We start from the raw sequence: 16,973 nt of genomic DNA, 5'->3' as shown, positions 1-16,973 counted from the left end.
GCACGGGCTTCCAGTCGGCTCTGCGGACACGTGGCTCTAAAGCATGACTCCAACCGTGGGCTCGAATGGAGACGAGGACCCGTCCAGGACGGGGTGTGCCTGCCCTCTGCTCAGCAGCCCAGCCCTCGTGCTGGTCCCCAGCGGACCCCTCACCGACTCAGCAAGTCCTCCTCCCGCACCCTCCTGGGAGCCCGTCCTCCCCGTGCCCTCCTCACCGAGGCCGAGCAGGCCGCCTTCCCTCTGCCCAGGGAGGTGTGGTGCCGGCACCTGGCCACGGGCCCTTTCCCTGCAGACGCGCTGCGGCAGCGATGGGCCGGGGGCGCCGGCAGGAGAGCTGAGGGGAGGAGGGGGAGCTGGCCTCGCCCACAGGCTGCAGCCCGGCCACGCAGGCTCTCCCTCCTCGGCGGCCCGGCTCCTTCCTCCCCGACCCCGACCTGGCCGGTCAGCTCCCCTCGCTCCTCTGCTCCGGCCCCCGCCTGCCCTCCTCCTCGGGCGGGCCATCCTGGCCGGCTCTGTGTCCGGCTCGCACCCTGACAGCACACTGATAAACAAATGCTTCCGTTGTTGCTCGGCCCTCTCATCCTTCACAGATTTGTGCTCAGCCCCGTTATTAGGACAGAGACTGTATCTTACTCGTTCTTCTGCAGAAAGATTGCGTAAGTGCCCAAACTAAATTTTATTCAACTGAATCAATGTACCACCCACTTAAAACATAAATTTGATCAAGAAAATGTTTTTCCCAAGTGTGGGTTTATTTCAAAATTATAAAGATTTATATATTATTTTTATTACATTTAATTAGCAATTTTTAGCTTATAAAAATTTTCACATTTAAAGTTTTTATTTTAAAAAGATATCTTTAAAATGCAGACGTTTTAAAACCACCAAAAAAGCTGAATATATCTTGCAGCATAGGTTTACCCTTAAATATACACATCTCAGATGCTGTTTAGAAAAGATTAAAAAACTGGCTAAAAATCATTTACAATTGTCAATGATTAAAATCTCCGTATCTCTGGAAGAGCATCTTAATGACACTAAATGAATTTAACGTCACAAGCATTTAACAGTTTAATTAGCATGTAGTTTTTATCAGTATACAAAATGGTCTTAAATGGTCAGTGCAGTTGTTTTTTTGGAGTGATTACTGTATGAGGAAAAGTATACTTCACCAAAAACAGAACATCATCTTTCAAATGGTCTTTTCAAAGAGTTTCTGATTTTTAACTCAGGAAAGAAGAACAGCATTTAATTACCGCATCCCTGGTGAAAAAACAAAAGAGGAAAAACAATATAATAATCTGCCTCCAGAGTGAACTTGCAAAAAGATTCCTGCCGAGAGACAAACACACGATCACCTTTTCCCATCAGAACTCAGCGGAACCCCCAGTACCTTTCCGTAATTAAAACTTTGTTGAATATCACTTGAAATCAAGAACTGAGACATGGAAATAATTTGTTAGTGGCTAAAATGGTATTTATTTATTTAGAAATCTTAAACAACACATATGCTAATTTTATTATGAAGAAATAAATGTAAATGCCAAAAACAACAAAAGTATTTTTAAAAAGAAACAATGAACTGGATTTTAAAAAGCAGAATGTTTGTAACTGTGCCCCTAAGAATTCCAACAAAATTCATGTGAAAAACCTCATTCGCCTTTCACATTTCTCTACACAACAGTTAGTCTGAACTGTTGTTATATTTATACGGACTGTTAAAGGCGAGCACCAACAGACTGGAGATGTTAGGGCAAGGCCCGACACTTCTGGGGAGGGCGGTCACTGTGCAGACGCCCTGCCCTGGCTGTGAGCTCCAGCCCTACAGCAGTGGACATCATTTCAGGGCACCTTTTCCCCTCGCTGAGAAACAGCAAAAGCTCTCCCAGCTAAGGTCCTGAGGACTGGCAAGTTATAACCTCTGTGCCTCCTGTTCTAAGCCTGCTCTCCTTTAGTTGACCCTGCTTTGCTTTTTCTCCTTTTAAGTGTTCATCAAAAAGAATCATCCATTTGAAACTGAATAAAAATAGAATTTCTATCAATTTCCTTCACTGTTCCTAACAGGCATACAATTCTGTTTTTCATACGCAACCTATGTTTCCAAATTTCACAAAGAAACAAAGCTGAGCCTCAACAGAATATTCTTCCAAATCGGTCAGATTTAAGACTGCAATTAAGTATTTGTTTTTCCCTCCACAATTAAATTAGTACATTTCTCTGAAAAAATACAAGAAAACGGCAATTACCTCGACATACAGAATAATTATGTTTCTACTGGCTTAAAACAAACATGTCTATATCAGACTCATTTTTTCATTAACTTCCTTTTTTTTTTAAAGTAGAATGTATTTTTGCTGAAGTCTCCATATCCTATTTACTGAATACTTGCAGTCGTGGAAGGATCTAGAATCTCTTGCCAAAATTCCCTAACTGCAAATGTTCAGGTGGTAAATCAGAAGTACATTCCCAGCCTACCTGTTACATCTGTTCAACATGTTTTTTACTTGATATGGCAAGCTTCTATTCCACTCATTTACAAAATAATTTCCTTTTGGGAAAAAAGTCAAAGTCAACCAAAAACAGCCTTTTAAATCATATTTTAATATGAAAATTACTAAAATTCACATATCTGTGTAAAGAGAATTAGAGGAGCAGAAACAAGACAGAATTGAAACAAGCTCACCTTGCATACGGGATGTATGACAGACTATACCTGCAAGAAAAATTCAAGAACGTTGAAACTAAATGATGTTTTCCTTTTTGCCAAATGACCATATTCTAACACCATAAAAAATGAAGCAGTAGACTATTGCACAGTGATTCTCAAGGTATGACCCCTGAGGCATGCAGCACCACCAGGGAACTTGTTAAAAATGCAGATTCCTGGGCCGCCCCCCCCCACCACCTCCTGAATGAGAAACTGGGTCTCAGTAAGCAATGTGCTTTTAACAAACTGATTCTGATGCCTGCTGAAGTTTGAGCCTGTTGTAATAAAAAATTACCCCTTTCAAGTTATTTTTTAAAAATAAAAACTATAAAATAACAGAATAAACTGCACTCTCCTTCAGGGAAAAAGCAATCATTAAGTACAGATTAGCAATAAAAAGCAACATATTAATAGAAAATAACAAAGCTTTAAATGTTTCCACATTTCACTGAAAAAGAGTAAAACAACATCATAAGGTTCTTTTGTAACTGCATTTAACATCTGTTGATATTCCATCAGTGGAAAGGTAGAAACAGCACCAAAACAAAGACTGATCTCAGATTGGGTGATATCAAAAAGGAGAAAATTGAAACAGCAAAGTCAGGAAGGGGTTTACTGACGATTGCAAGGAAGCAAACAGACTGAGCTCTAAAGAAAAAGGAAAAACACCCGTAGAAATATCTTGTACGTGAAAAACACCTTTCTGGTCTGACGCGGGAGCGTGCAAGGAGGGCACATTCAATTCAATCACGTGTTCGCTGGGCCCTCAGCCCAGGACCTAAACGTGGCTTGGGGAGGGGAGCGATCAGGAAGGACGGCGTGACTGAACACTCGGAGGGAGGGGAGGACGCCTCAGGGAGAGGGAAGGGCAGAGCAGCCTCGCTGAGGAGTCGGCTCCAGAGCCGGCGAGCCGGCGTAACAGGGCCGGAGCCGGCTCCAGAATGAATTCACTTGGCAGGTGCTCGGCAATACCAGGCAAAGTGAGTGCTTCCCCGCCATGCCCCCGGGCTCATCCTGTGACTCGGCCTGGACTTTAGGGTTCGTGTGGCACCACCTGCATTTCCTAGCATTTCTCTTTCACACATAGAGAAGAAGTGAATGCAGCCCTGTGTGCCTGGGCAAGCACAGCCCCTAACTCTCCTCAGCTCTCCCACATTTAGGCCCCCCAGGACACACCGCAGACCTCAGGCACCTGACCTCTCAGGAGGCCCTTCCCCTCCAAGGCGCAGGCTCACCTGACCCGGTAAAATGCCAATGACCTTCCTAGGCTTACAGGCTCAGAACAAAATGCGTGGCACTGCTTAGGAAATTTTAACTTTCTAATTAGTGTAAGACTTACCAGGTCATTGACAAGAACTGCAATATGCAGAATAATAAGGCCAGCCCCTTCTTATGCCACTGACAACAGCAAAGACAAAGAAATAATGAGTTAAACATTTTTTTAAAAAATATTTTTCACAAGCAAGTTCAGTTCCTCCCCTTCAAAAATATAAACAATAGCTCCACTTATTTCATTAGATTCTAGTATGACAAATTTAAGATTCAGTAGATCTGAGAATTACATATCCATAAATTGTATCTTCTTTCTAGAATTCTCTGATTCCATTTATTCAAACGCTGCTAAGTATATGGCATTAAACATTAATGAAATAACTGTGCATAGGCCGAAAATATTAAATATCTTTCACGTTAGGTCCTTTAAGTCAAGTTTAACCTTTCTAAAATCCCCACTTGGTTATTAGATCTGTATCCTATGTGGAATTTACATATCTTTCTCATTCGCACTTGTTCATTTTCTTGAGTTATTTTTTGAACTAAAACTGTATTTTATTGTGATCTTCTGGAATAATGTAAAATAAAGTTTACACGGTTGTTTTAAAATGATCTATTTTTAGAATTTCTTGTCCACCTTTACTTTAAATTTTTATTTATTTACTTTTTCCTTATTTTTAATCTATTGCTTATAAACAGACTGCTGGACCTTTCCAAACCAGAAATCAACTTTCCATAGGGATATGCAAAGATTGTTTACGAAAATTCTTTTAAGTTATCACTGGGAAATGAGGTATTAAGTGCATTCTTGCATAACTAAAGTCCGGTCCTTAAATCATCAAAATTAAAATCAGAACATTTTTGATGAACATTTCTGAAGTGTGTCATACACCACCCTATCTTCTTTAAAATGTGTAGTGTTCTCGGGAGCTCAAGAACCGCCTCAAACCCCTTTGGAAGCAGATAAGGAACAATAAGTAAATGTAATGAAGAATCAGGAGCATCGACGAGTAAACGGAATTGTAGTAAAGTAACTTCTCTGAAGGCTAATGAAGAGCCGTTCACCTCACCCCTAAGTGGTGCAAGAATAATTTAAGTCCTTTTGTCCCTCTGTTAATTTGTTTGGGTTTGTTTTAAGTGGTGCAAGAATAATTTAAGTCCTTTTGTCCCTCTGTGTTACTTTGTCTGGGTTTGTTTTCTGGCCCTTTCACCTCACTGTGTGGACACCCTGATGCTCACGATGCACTCCCCACCCTAGAGCCACAGCACAGCGAGGCTATCAGCACAGCAGACAGAGCACGCAGACCCTCAGCGAGGGCCTCTCACGGCCCCGGGCCTGAGAGAGGGGCCAGTCTGACCTGGAAGCAAGCACGAGCTCACTTCTGTCTGTTTTAGGTGGCAGAATCCATTGCAAGCCTAGCCACTAACTAGGTTTTAGGGACACCTAGTCTTTGGTGGGTTTTAAGAAACCAGACTTTGAGCTCCCTGGAGATGATGGTGCGAAGACACTCTACGTGGTGAGGGGCCACACAGTGAGTAGGAAACAGGTATGGTTGAGGTAGCTTACCCAAAGAGCAGCACACAGGGTAAGTATGAAACACAGCTACAGGAAAGGAAAGAAAAATTGTCAATTTGAGCCTTTTCCAAAGCTTAACAAAAATGCATACACTATTCTGCATTCATTTGCATGATAACACACTAGAGAACAAAATTAATGAGACCGTTTATTCTAGCTGTCCTTATATATTCCCTGAGTATTATTTTAAAGTCTGTGACTGCTGCAGTATTCCTTGGCAAACTGAAAGCACATAATAAATCACCTGTTGACTAAGCCAACAGAGAGACTGTTTCAAGAATGAATGAGAGTGACAGCAGCTGTTATGGATTTATGAATGCTTGCGCTAATGTTTACTAATTCAAGCCGCCACCACAGGACTCAGTACAACCGCTCCTGTACAGTAAGTTCTGTTTTACTTAGCTTTACATAGGAACCTGTTATAATGACTTCACACAGAAAGACTGCACTGTCATTCCACACGCATGTCCCCCAGAGGATGCAGGGGAGGGACGAGGAGAGGCAGGGAAAGCAGTGGGGACAGGCGTGGAGACGGAGGCCTAGGTATCTGTGCAACAGTCCAACAGGGGAGCGACAAAGGCCAGGTGACAGGCCACCAAAATTAAGCCAACTCTTCCTGAGAAGCCTCATATGGACCCAGAAGTGACCCGTCTTCCAGGCCCACCCTCCAGAAAGTACACACAGGGGTCCGTGGGGCCTGAAAATGAAATACACGCAGCTCTCATTTTCACGTGCAATACACAGAGCTACACTGTTAGAATACACAAAAGAAAACAGGATTCACCCAGCCAATCATTTTAGGTAATGCTACATAATCCAAACTCTTTAAACACACAGCCTGAAGAATGTGACTGTCATATTCAACAAGAGAATTATAACATTAGTACCTCACAAAGTAATGCAAAAAGAAAAAAAAACTCGAAAAAAGTTTTTTAAAAGTATCATTATTTACTTACAAGCATAACAATCGTTGCAAGCAATCTCGTTGTTTCGAACATTTTCTTCAGTTGTTTCACGGGTCCCATTAAAAAGCACGTACTATTTGAAACAAATAAAAGAAATGAGAGAGGAAGCTATTAACTTGTCCAGCTATATAAAAATAAGTACTTGTAAGAAAAGAAATCCTATGTTAGTTTAATTAGAAAATCCCACTAAGTCTGCTGCATTTTTCCTTAACATTAGAAGGAAACGTTAATCTTTCTGTGACACAGGAACGCCCCTCACAAATCACTCCCAGCGCAGGTGAGCGCGACCGCTGAGGCCGGCCCAGGCGGACAAGGCAGTCTGCTCGCCGCTGGTGCCAACTCAGCCTCTGCTTCCTCACCTCCACGCACGTTACCCGGCAGAACAGGGAAAACAGCCCCACAAGCACTGTGGGCGTAAAGCTTCTAAGGGCAACAGCGTGCAACCGCGCCCTCAGGCCTCTTCCAGGCTGCGGTCTGAGGAGGGGCATCGGGGCGAGCCCGGGAGGGCTGACCGAGCTTGGCCGCGGCTCACGCCCCTGCACTGGGCAGCTCCTCTGATGCAGAACATCCCTGAAGAGGCAGGAGCTCACCTCTGAAGGCTGAGAGCTCGCAAATGTGACATGTACGCTAACAGACATCAACTCCCCCAGAGATGCACCCGAGGCCCCCGGGAGGACTCCCCGAACGCCCAGCGCACAGCCCTCGGAGCCACTGCCCCTGTGTGGCCCTGTCCGACTCCTGGGCCCGGCACTGCCACCCCCGATCTGCTTCCGCCGCTGGTCGGCTGGGCCTGTGACGGTCCCCTTGCCGAGGCAGCTACAAGCCCGGACTCCGCAGGACTGTCGGGTGGGAACCAGGCCTGGTCACCTCACTAGGCACCTCCCCGGGGAGTGACCCCCGCCCGTGCTACTACACCCTGCTGTAAGATGGGGTGATAACAGTGCCCACCTCACAAATGGGGTGACAGACACAGAACACTTAGGACAGTGCCTGGCACACAGCAAGTACCTCCAAAGGCTGGCTATTCTCACCATGAACACTCTATTATGGCAGCTGGCACACAGCAGGAGTCTAAGTATCTATTGAATGAATGTGAATTTTGAATTCACAGTATGTATAGATCTACAGAAATATATCCTATTAGAAAAGAAAATTTTGATAATGATAGCAAATGAAGTATTTTGAGAAGCCAAACTTCTGTACATACCTGGCTAAGGCAGCAATATTTCCAAGGGTATAAAACACTGCAAAAAGCTTTATGCCACCAGGAAGCCACAGCAATCCAGTTCCCTGAGTTAAGATATTATAGTTATTTAAATATAATTTTACCATTGTAATAGATTAAAATATAAATGTGCTACTATAATAGTAATAATAGAATATATATAACATTATAAAGTTTATGTATAAATGTGTTAATATATAGTCTCTAATTATATAGTTTTTTAAAAAGTAGTTAATTTTCAATGTTATTTGCTAATTTGAATCTTCTGCCTGTTTGCATATAAGTATATGTAAATGAGCCATTACATAACTTTCTTTATACATCTGAGTAAATCTCACTCTACTTAAGTATTCTTTTTATAAATGGCAAGTCAAAAATCTAAATCACATCTAAATCACTGACTGCAACTCTCCTAATACACACTGATCTTTCTTAAATGAAATTATTTTAAGAATCCATAAACCCCCCAAAATATTAATCTCTGCATCTTTTTATTGATCTCTACCCCTTTATTTCCAGGGACTAAATAGGTCCCATCAGAACAGTCCGGATAAAGTGGACTGCTTGTTGGGACTAAATGGAATGATCAGTCTCACACAAAACACAAATTACGAAGCAACGTGTAGCCTTAACGCACAAGAATGGAGAAGAAGACGCCGCTGACGAAGCTTATGGCAAACCACTTCAGCCTGGTGTTGAAACTGAGGGACGAGGCGTCCAGGACCTGAGGAAAGAAGGGGAATTAGAACGTGTTTTTAAATCACCACTCGCCAATCTGATGCTTGGTACTACATTAAAGCAAAGCTTCACGTTAACACAGACAATGAATCTGTTTTACTTCACACATTGTAGTGTTAAGAATAGTCCATGGCTGTGAAGGGGAATATCAACAGGTCTGGGAATGAGACGGTCCTGAGGAGTCACTGTTAACTTTGCCAGGTGAGATAACAGCATTGTGTTATACGGTTCTAGAAAGCTCTCACCTGTTAGGGACAGGAGAAGCACGGATGTGGATGAAATGACATAAGCTATGAGATACCTTATAAAATACTCAGTGATTGAAAAGTAGGGGAAAGATGAAACAAGACGGGCAAAATGTGGACAGGTGCTGAGGTGGACTCATGGACACACACCTTCTCTCAACATCTCTATGTCCGAGGGCGTCTGGGCAAAGTCCCTACACGCAGAGCCTGGCACGGGGACTGTCCTGCCGGAACCTCTCTCGGGGGGGGAGCCCTCAGGCAAGGGAGGGAAGCTGGACAGAGAAGGGGAGGGACCGAGTGAGGCCCTGCTCGCAGCTGGAGCTCAGTGAACACCATACCTCACTGTCGGTCCCGCCTGAGGCCAGGCCGCCCTTCTGGAAGCCCCCTCCCAGCAGCTGGTCGCTGGCTGCGGGCGGAGGGCGGAGGGCGGAGGGCAGGCTGCTGCAGGAGCTCCAGCATGAGCACAAGGGGACGGCTGTGAGCTGCAGGGCGGCGGGCACGTCCGCCCAGGGACTGGGGCCTGGGGAGCCCCGCAGCGTCTACCAGGGGGCCCATCTGACCACCTCAGCTACGAGTCACGGAAGCCCCGGCGTCCTCACAACCGTTATTAGAAACGCACTTCGGACCGCGCGCGAATTGACTGCAGGGGGACGACATTCCCGCGTGTCACGCGGACTCCAGCCAGATTACACGGGGCCGCGCTCCACACACGCCGCACGATAACGCGGCACACAACGTGGCCCGCGGTAACGACTGAGCACACATTTCCTTCCACTGAAGTACAGCGTAACTGAAGTACTGATAATATTATTGTATTATTTAAATATTACATTAGTTTCAGCTGTACAGCACGGTGATTCGGTATTTTTATAAATTATATCCCCTTTAAGGTTACTACAGAATAACGGGGATACTTCCCTGTGCTGTACAATACATCTCAGCTGCTTACTATTTTATACGTACCAGTTTGTATCTCTTAATGTACTCCTCCTATATTGACCCTTCCCGCTTCTCTCCCCACTGGTAACCACTAGTTTGTTCTCTATACCTGTGAGTCTGCTTTTGTTTTGTTATACACATTTGTTTTATTTTTTAGATTCCACATATAAGCGATAACATACAGTATTTGTCTTTCTGTCTCATTAAGCTTAATACTCTCTAGGTCCATCTACATTGTTGCAAATTTAAGTACACATTTACATTACTAAGTACACCATTCAAACTCATTTTCCCGACAAGGCTGAAAAAGTATCAACAACAGATGTTTCAAGAAACTAGAAATATACAATAAGGATTTATATTCCAAAATTATTATTAACCTGTATTATCATATACGTAAAAGACCACATACTTATAATGTATTTTCAAGAATAATGAAGCAAAAATACAAATATTATATGCAAAAGCTCAAAATTCCTTACCTCAATAGATTGATCTGTGAATCCTTATGTAGCATGAAAAGGAGATAAAAACAACTAAAGATTCTGTCAATGTAACATCCATCACTTTTGAACACATTTTAAATATTTTTTAAAATCTGCTTTAATCCACAGACATTCTTGCTTCCAGCAATGTCGTCTGTTTATACTAAAACTGATCACTGTATTTTAAACAAAGAATGAACCTGCCTATAAAAACATCTAAATTTCATTTTTATCTGATCAGGTAGAATACACATAGAACAGAATAAACCCTGAAGACTGCATATCGCCCAGGAAATGATCTACTGGTTTGTAAAGAAGTAGAAACGGTATCCTAAGTAAGCAGGGTTTCTAAGTGGTCAGTGCGAATACATGATGATGTGAGGACTTAATGAGAGCGGAAGAAGCATCTGCTTTTACTTCCTTTTACAAGTTTCAATCACCCCATTGTTCTTAAGTTCAACTCAGTATTAAGCAGAGTCATTTGTATAATAGTAGATATTTTTCCTCTTATTACCATCAGCCAAGTGATCTTTAAATCAAAACATATAACAAATTCTTTCCATTTGTAAATTTGGAATATTTGATCCACAAGCAAATGACCTGTCGCAAGCCCTTCAGATTGTCCAGGATACAGAAACAAATCACAGATTCCCTAACTCCCAATTGGGAAAATGATACAGTGCCCACCGTGCAAGAAAACCAGGCACTGCCCTGTCCATGAGGGAGACAGAGGGAGCCCTGACCCTGCAGACCCACGTTAGCATGAGCTTGTAGGTGTGACGTGCTTGTCCAACGGGATCAGGAAGGAGCCCACCAAAACCAGCAACTGTTTTGATCTTGTAATTTTAGTCTTAGCAAAGAAATACACATTGAAATTGCCACCAGTTATTCTACTTATTTGTTATCAAAGGAAGAGGAAGCAAAGAATAAACCTCGTGAGAGCAGGAGCGACTCTCCCATTCTCCGGTGCCCTCTTCCTGATGCAATAAATCAACCTCACCTGGAACTAGAACGTAGTTAATTAAAAAAAAAAGAAAAAGTTGGAAACAATGGAGGAAAACGTCTTCGCCGCAGCACCAACATTACAGGTGAATGAATGAACCCATGGCACAGACACGAGCTGCCTTCCTAGGGGATGGAGAAGCCGGGAGGAGAAGGACACCATCACCAGGGAACAGCGTGGGCACCTGGGCCTGGCTCCCGGGCCACCACCACTCAAATAAAGGGAACCACCGCACACGATGAATTCCTAAACTGCTCCTCCACAGACAGTGGTGGGCAATGAGATACAGACGCGCAGACAGCGAGCACAGAAGCAGGCGCCCCCGGCCCTCTCCAGTGCGGTCCTGACCCCACCTCCTCAGGGGTCCCCCTCCCCTTACTCAGAGGCTCGTCATCGCCGTCACCTACTGCTCTCCCAGGCACCCTCTCTCGCTCAGGAGCCCCGGCCACAGGTCCTGCCCCAGACCCTAGCAGAGTCTTGGGTGCTTCCTACGTCCACGTGGACAGCCCAGCCTTTCTGTTCCTCACTCTCTCCTCTCCGACGGCCTCTGCTCTCCCCTCCGCTCAGAGACCCAGGGGCTCGCACTCCCCGAAATCACTCCGTCTCCACGTCCAGGCCACTGCTCTCCAGCTGCGACAGCCTCCCCAGGGCACTGATTCAAGGGCTCCTGCCTCGACGCCTCGCAGCCTCTCGGGCCCCTTTATGCCCTCCTTTACTTCAGTACAAAAGCAGAAGCTCCCTTTCTGCTCCATCCACCAGCAAAACCCTGGCATGACTCAAGCCCTCCTTCCTCTTCCTCTGGGTGGAGTCACAGGGCAGGACATGGCATCCTAAGCAGGTCATGGCCACCTTCAAGGGGCCCTGGGCACTGCCTGCCAGGCACCCCAAGTGCGCTGCTGTGTAAGTCGACCTGCCTCCTCACTGTCCACCCCTGACCCTGCCAATCCGCCTCCATTCCGACCCTCCACTTCCTGCCCTGGCACCTCCCCAGTCAGCAGACACACTTCCTCTATTTCCACAGAAAATGGAAGCCCCGCGGGGATGCCCGGCACTGCTTGCTGTCGCCAAACACCAAGCTCACCTCGGGAACACTCACCCTCCCTTCCTGGCCCCGGACCACCGCACAGGGGCAAAGGCCAACGTGTCCGCCCTGCTTTAGAGGCCAAGTGCTCTGACGTCCCAGGGAACTGACACGGCTGGCTTTTCTCCCCATGTACAACGTGAACCGCGTTCTTGCGGAGACCCCCTTCCATCAACCTGTGAACACGCGTAAGCCTCTTCCACCTCAAACAGACAAAAAGCCTGACTTCACCCTCCAGCCTCGGCTCAGTCGTTCACTGATTCACTCAACAAACAGCTCCTGGGTGCTCCTGGGTGCTAAATGCCGGTGAGGGCCTGGCTCTTGGTTAAAAGGCGCGGGGGGAGCTGCCCGGCCCACAGCCCCTGAGAGGAGCTGCAGGCAAGGACAGCGGCTGGTCCGGCCCTTTCACCTCCCTGCACCCCCAGCCCCGAGGCTCTCTGTCTGAGGCCCTTAGGAGAGTTCCCTGTCGAACAGGGGACACGCCCCTCCTGACTCATCCCCCTCAGCCCCCCCACTCGCCCTCCTCCCCCGACCTCAGAGTCCATAAAACTGCCTGACCCCAGGCCTTCGCTGCCCCATCAGACCCCAGATCACCAGCCGTGCCTGGGGGGGAAATGGAACCCAAGGGAGCCGGTGCATCCCTGGTTTTAGCCCCGGGCTGGTTACATCCCAGGAAGCGATTTGCAGCTGAATTAGCCCCTTCATTTGTGGCTCTGCTTGAGTTGCTGAGCTAGTCTCTGCCAGGACCTGGCCCTCTCCAGGTTCCCTCAGTCTCCTGAGCTCCTGGAAAGCTCCAGAGGTCAAACCCTGGGCCTTCTCCCTCTTCTACTTACCCACAATCCCTTGGTTATCTCAAATACTTCCTCCCATGAACTCTAGAATCTGCACCAGATGCTAGCTGGCATCTCACTCAACATCCAGACGACGCCCCAACGTGTGCCTTCCACGTCCCAGGCAAGGGCGGCTCCATCTCTCCAGCGGCGCAGGTCAAACCCAGAGGCAGCCGGGCTCCTCCAGCAGCACTCTCACGCCCAACCCGTCAGCTCTACACTCGAACCATTTACAGAACCTGGCCGCTCTCACCTTAAAGCCCCGTCACTCCCCTCTCCCTGGCCCAGGTCTCTTCCCAGGACCACTACCCTGGTCCTCTGACCGGGCTCCAGCTCCCACTCTTGCCCCTCCCGTCTGTTCTCCACGGACCAGCCAGGGTGACCCTTTCGAAGCCAAGGCAGTCACATCCCCGCGCTGCTCAAAACCCAACGGCTCCTCGGCACGCTCAGAGTAAAGGCTGCAGTCCTTACTGTGTCCTGCAAGACCCCGCACGATCCGATCTGGAGCCCACCGCCTACCTTTCCGCTTCCCTAGCCCTTGGCTCCAGACACCATGGCCTCTTACGGGCCTTGAACATGCCGAGCGCTGTTCTCAGGATCTGTATTTGCATGCGTTGGGAGATATGTACTTGTACGAATTACCCAGATATCCCAGCGCTCTTCAGATCTACGCTGTAAGGTCACCCTTACAGACACATCTTCCCTGACCATCCAACACAAGGTGGTCCCGACCTCATCCGCCTGCTTTACCTTCTTCCATGGCAGTTACCACTGGCTGACATATTTTTATATTTACTTGTTTATTAACTGTTTTCCCCAATTAAAATATAAGTTCCATGTAGGGGAGGCCTTTGTTTTGGTCACTGTTATAACGCCAGCATCTTGAACAGAGCCAAACATATGCAGGCACCAAAATATTTGTTGAATGAATAAGTGATCACCTCCTCTGAACTCACTGCACTTGTCCATTCCAGGCAATCACTCCAATCTTTGGTCAATGACTTCTCTACATAATCTTTCTCCCCTCTGGAGAGTGGGCACAAGAGAAGTGGCACCATCACCTTCATGCCCCCAAAGTTTAGAGCAGCTCAGTCTAACAGGACTTTCTGCAACGGAATGCCCCAAGCATGCACTGTCCTATGCATCAGCCACTAACTTACTTGCCCATCCAGCATCTAAAACGTGGCTGGTGTGGCCGAGAAAGGAATTTTAAATTTTATTTAACTTAAATTTAAATAGCCGCATGTCGCTAGGGCTACTGTTTGTAATAGCACAGACCTAGAGCATAAAGTGAAGCACAAAACAGTGGTTTAATAAATGAGCTGGGGGCTTCCCTGGCGGCGCAGTGGTTAAGAATCCGCCTGCCAATGCAGGGGACACGGGTTCAATCCCTGGTCCGGGAAGATCCCACATGCCACGGAGCAACTAAGCCCGTGCGCCACAACTACTGAGCCCGCGAGCCACAACTACTGAGCCAGCACACCACAACTACTGAGCCCACGTGCCACAACTACTGAAGCCCGCGCGCCTAGAGCCCATGCTCCGCAACAAGAGAAGCCACTGCAATGAGAAGCCTGTGCACTGCAACAAAGAGTAGCCCCGCTCACCACAACTAGAGAAAGCCTGCGCACAGCAACGAAGACCCCATGCAGCCAAAAATAAAATAAAATAAATTTATTTAAAAATTAAAATAAAATAAAATACATACATAAATGAGCTGGGTAAGCCATTGCTGCCTAATGGACGTTTCTCATATTACCATTTACGGGTTCTTGCATCACCATTACGATTTGCCAAACTGGTTAGAGATCCCTTAGAGCAGGTGCCTGGTTTTCAGTCTCTGAACCCTCACAGACTAGTCCAGAATCCTGTTCACAAGAGGTGCTGATTATGACAAGGAAGGAAGTTAGGATAGGAGAAGGGACAAATAAAAGATCCTTACGTAATACCGTTTCATTTTAAATGTTCCACTTCTGTGACAGGCAGGCAAGAATTTGCCTGCCTGCAAATAACAAAGATACTTATAAAGCAGTTCCTGCTGCACTATTTTTATCCCTCCTTTTAAAGGAAGTAACCCTTATCAAGTCTCGTGGGTAAAGTATGGAGACAAGGATTGTTTTTTTAAAAAACCGCTTATGAGGGCTCAACAAACAACTTTTAACTCAGTATTATTTCACTTCTCAATGACCTGTGTTTTTTTCTTTTCTCCCTCCAGTCTCCCTCCTTCCAAAAGACATACACACACTCACAACACCTAATTCCAGGGTCTAACGGATGCAACGAAGCTTTAAGATTTCAGCTTATGCAGCTGGCAGGACGAGTACCCGCACACCTACTGCGCTGCCAGCCCGAGTTCAGAGTCCACACCAGGCGCAGAAAACCAAGCGGCGGCTGGGGGAGAGCAGCGTGGGGCAGATGGGTTATTTGGCAGAGGAAGACAGGCAGCGAAGTACGTTCCTGAGAGTCGCAAGGCCAAATGGGGCTGGGGGGAGGGGGGCGGGTCTCAAAGTGAGCTTCTGTAGACTCCATGGAAACCCGGAAAGCGCCCCAAGTTCTTCCCGGGAGGCCCGTGGCGCCCTCCCGCATCACCTCGGCAGGTAGAAGCGGCCCGTTGCCCACGCTCCGCGGCCCCACCCCAGCACACGTTCACCCCGGAGGCCGGCTCCCTACCTGCGCGGTGAGGCCCTGCTCCTCGTCGTCCTGGCCGCTCAGGACTCGCCGCAGCTTCTCCATGGCCCTGCTCCCGGGCCGCAACGGCCCTTCTCGCCCGCCGAGAAACCCGGAACCGGAAACTCTAGGGGCCGACCGGAAGTCCGGGTATCCCGCTTCCGGCGCGTCGGCGCGGCCCTTGCGGCCTCCGTGGCAGCGTGCGCATGCGCGCCGGGTTCCGCCGCCGGCTTGTGTGGGCCCTGTGGCCGCGGGCGGCGGAGCGAGGGGGCTGTCGTCCGCGCTGGGCTGGCTTCCCGCCGGCCCGCGGGACGGAAGCTGTCAGGGAAGGACGCGGAGAGCCGCGATCACCCGCGCTCGGGTTTAGTAGTCGCTGCCTCCCACCTCCGGGAGTCGGGACCCAGAGGTGCGCACAGCCGTTGCTTGTTGGATGAATAGACCCACGAACGCGGATCCTCACGAGTGTCCTCGAAGCCGCGTGCCTCGGGCCCACGTCCAGGCCGGCGGACCCGGGCTCCAGTGCCGGGACTAGAAGTCTAGCTCTGCAGACTCAGGTCCAGTACTGCGGCCCCGAGGCCCCGTGCCCTAGACCCGCTTCCAGGCCCGACAGAAGAAGGCTGGGGGCCCCTGTGCCAATACAGGCAGGGATTCCGTTCTAAACTGCCGCTCTCCGAGCATCTCCGCTCGAACGGAGTCCGGGGACAAGGGGCAGGCTTTGGGCGCTGGTGGTGTAACAGGGAAGAGCTAAATCCGACTCCCTGTTCCGTCTGTTTCTTTGACTTCAGCCTTTGCTTTTCGTCGCTTTTGTTGGTGTAATCATATACATATAAAATGGCCTGCCCCAGGGAACCCTGCCCCTCTGCCTGTTAAACTAAAGCGCCTCTCTTCGTTTCCCAGGGAGACAGTCTGACCCTGCACACCTGTGGATGGCTGCCAAAAAGAAAAAAAAAAAAGACATTAACACATCCCCTCACCCAGGCTGGCAGTTCCAGGGGATATTTGCAAAACGTATGGCCTTTTTACTTTACTTCCTCGTCTCTAACCCCTTTCTGTGCTATAAAAGAAACTGGCGTCCAAACCCCGATAAGGTGGTTTATCGGAGACACTAGTCTGCCATCTTCTCGGTCTGCCGGTAGTGATTTCTTTTCTCTCTTACTCTCTACCTTGCTAAGGAGAGATGAGAAACTAGGGCTTCCTGTGCAGTGTGAATTCCAGAGAATCCTGGAGTTTTCCATGAATA

At 47.7% G+C, this 16,973-nt stretch overlaps 1 protein-coding gene across 1 annotated transcript; it reads right to left on the bottom strand.

The window, feature by feature from the left end:
* Positions 1–865: 865 nt before the first annotated feature.
* SFT2D1 (SFT2 domain containing 1) lies at positions 866–15,853 on the bottom strand. Its single transcript, XM_068551377.1, has 8 exons — positions 15,737–15,853; positions 8,383–8,469; positions 7,728–7,810; positions 6,512–6,593; positions 5,547–5,582; positions 4,047–4,105; positions 2,684–2,713; positions 866–1,263 (listed from the first exon to the last, which is right to left on the bottom strand). Exons 1-8 carry the CDS (start codon positions 15,797–15,799, stop codon positions 1,224–1,226), a joined length of 480 nt encoding a protein of 159 aa, XP_068407478.1. The 5' UTR covers positions 15,800–15,853; the 3' UTR covers positions 866–1,223.
* Positions 15,854–16,973: the final 1,120 nt, after the last annotated feature.

The sequence above is a fragment of the Eschrichtius robustus genome, chromosome 9 (genome assembly GCF_028021215.1).
Source record: "Eschrichtius robustus isolate mEscRob2 chromosome 9, mEscRob2.pri, whole genome shotgun sequence".
Lineage (NCBI taxonomy): Eukaryota > Metazoa > Chordata > Mammalia > Artiodactyla > Eschrichtiidae > Eschrichtius > Eschrichtius robustus.
The sequence above is the reverse complement of the archived record's forward strand: the minus strand, read 5'-3'. Positions and strand labels throughout refer to the sequence as shown.

Excerpts from the sequence above, each read along its gene's own strand:
- SFT2D1 (XM_068551377.1), bottom strand. The coding sequence starts at position 15,799 with ATGGAGAAGCTGCGGCGAGTCCTGAGCGGCCAGGACGACGAGGAGCAG. Across the intron at positions 6,594-7,727 it reads AATATTGCTGCCTTAGCCAG|TACGTGCTTTTTAATGGGAC; the intron begins GTATGTACAGAA and ends TGTTTCAAATAG. Across the intron at positions 2,714-4,046 it reads CAGTTCTTGTCAATGACCTG|GTATAGTCTGTCATACATCC; the intron begins GTAAGTCTTACA and ends TTTTTCTTGCAG.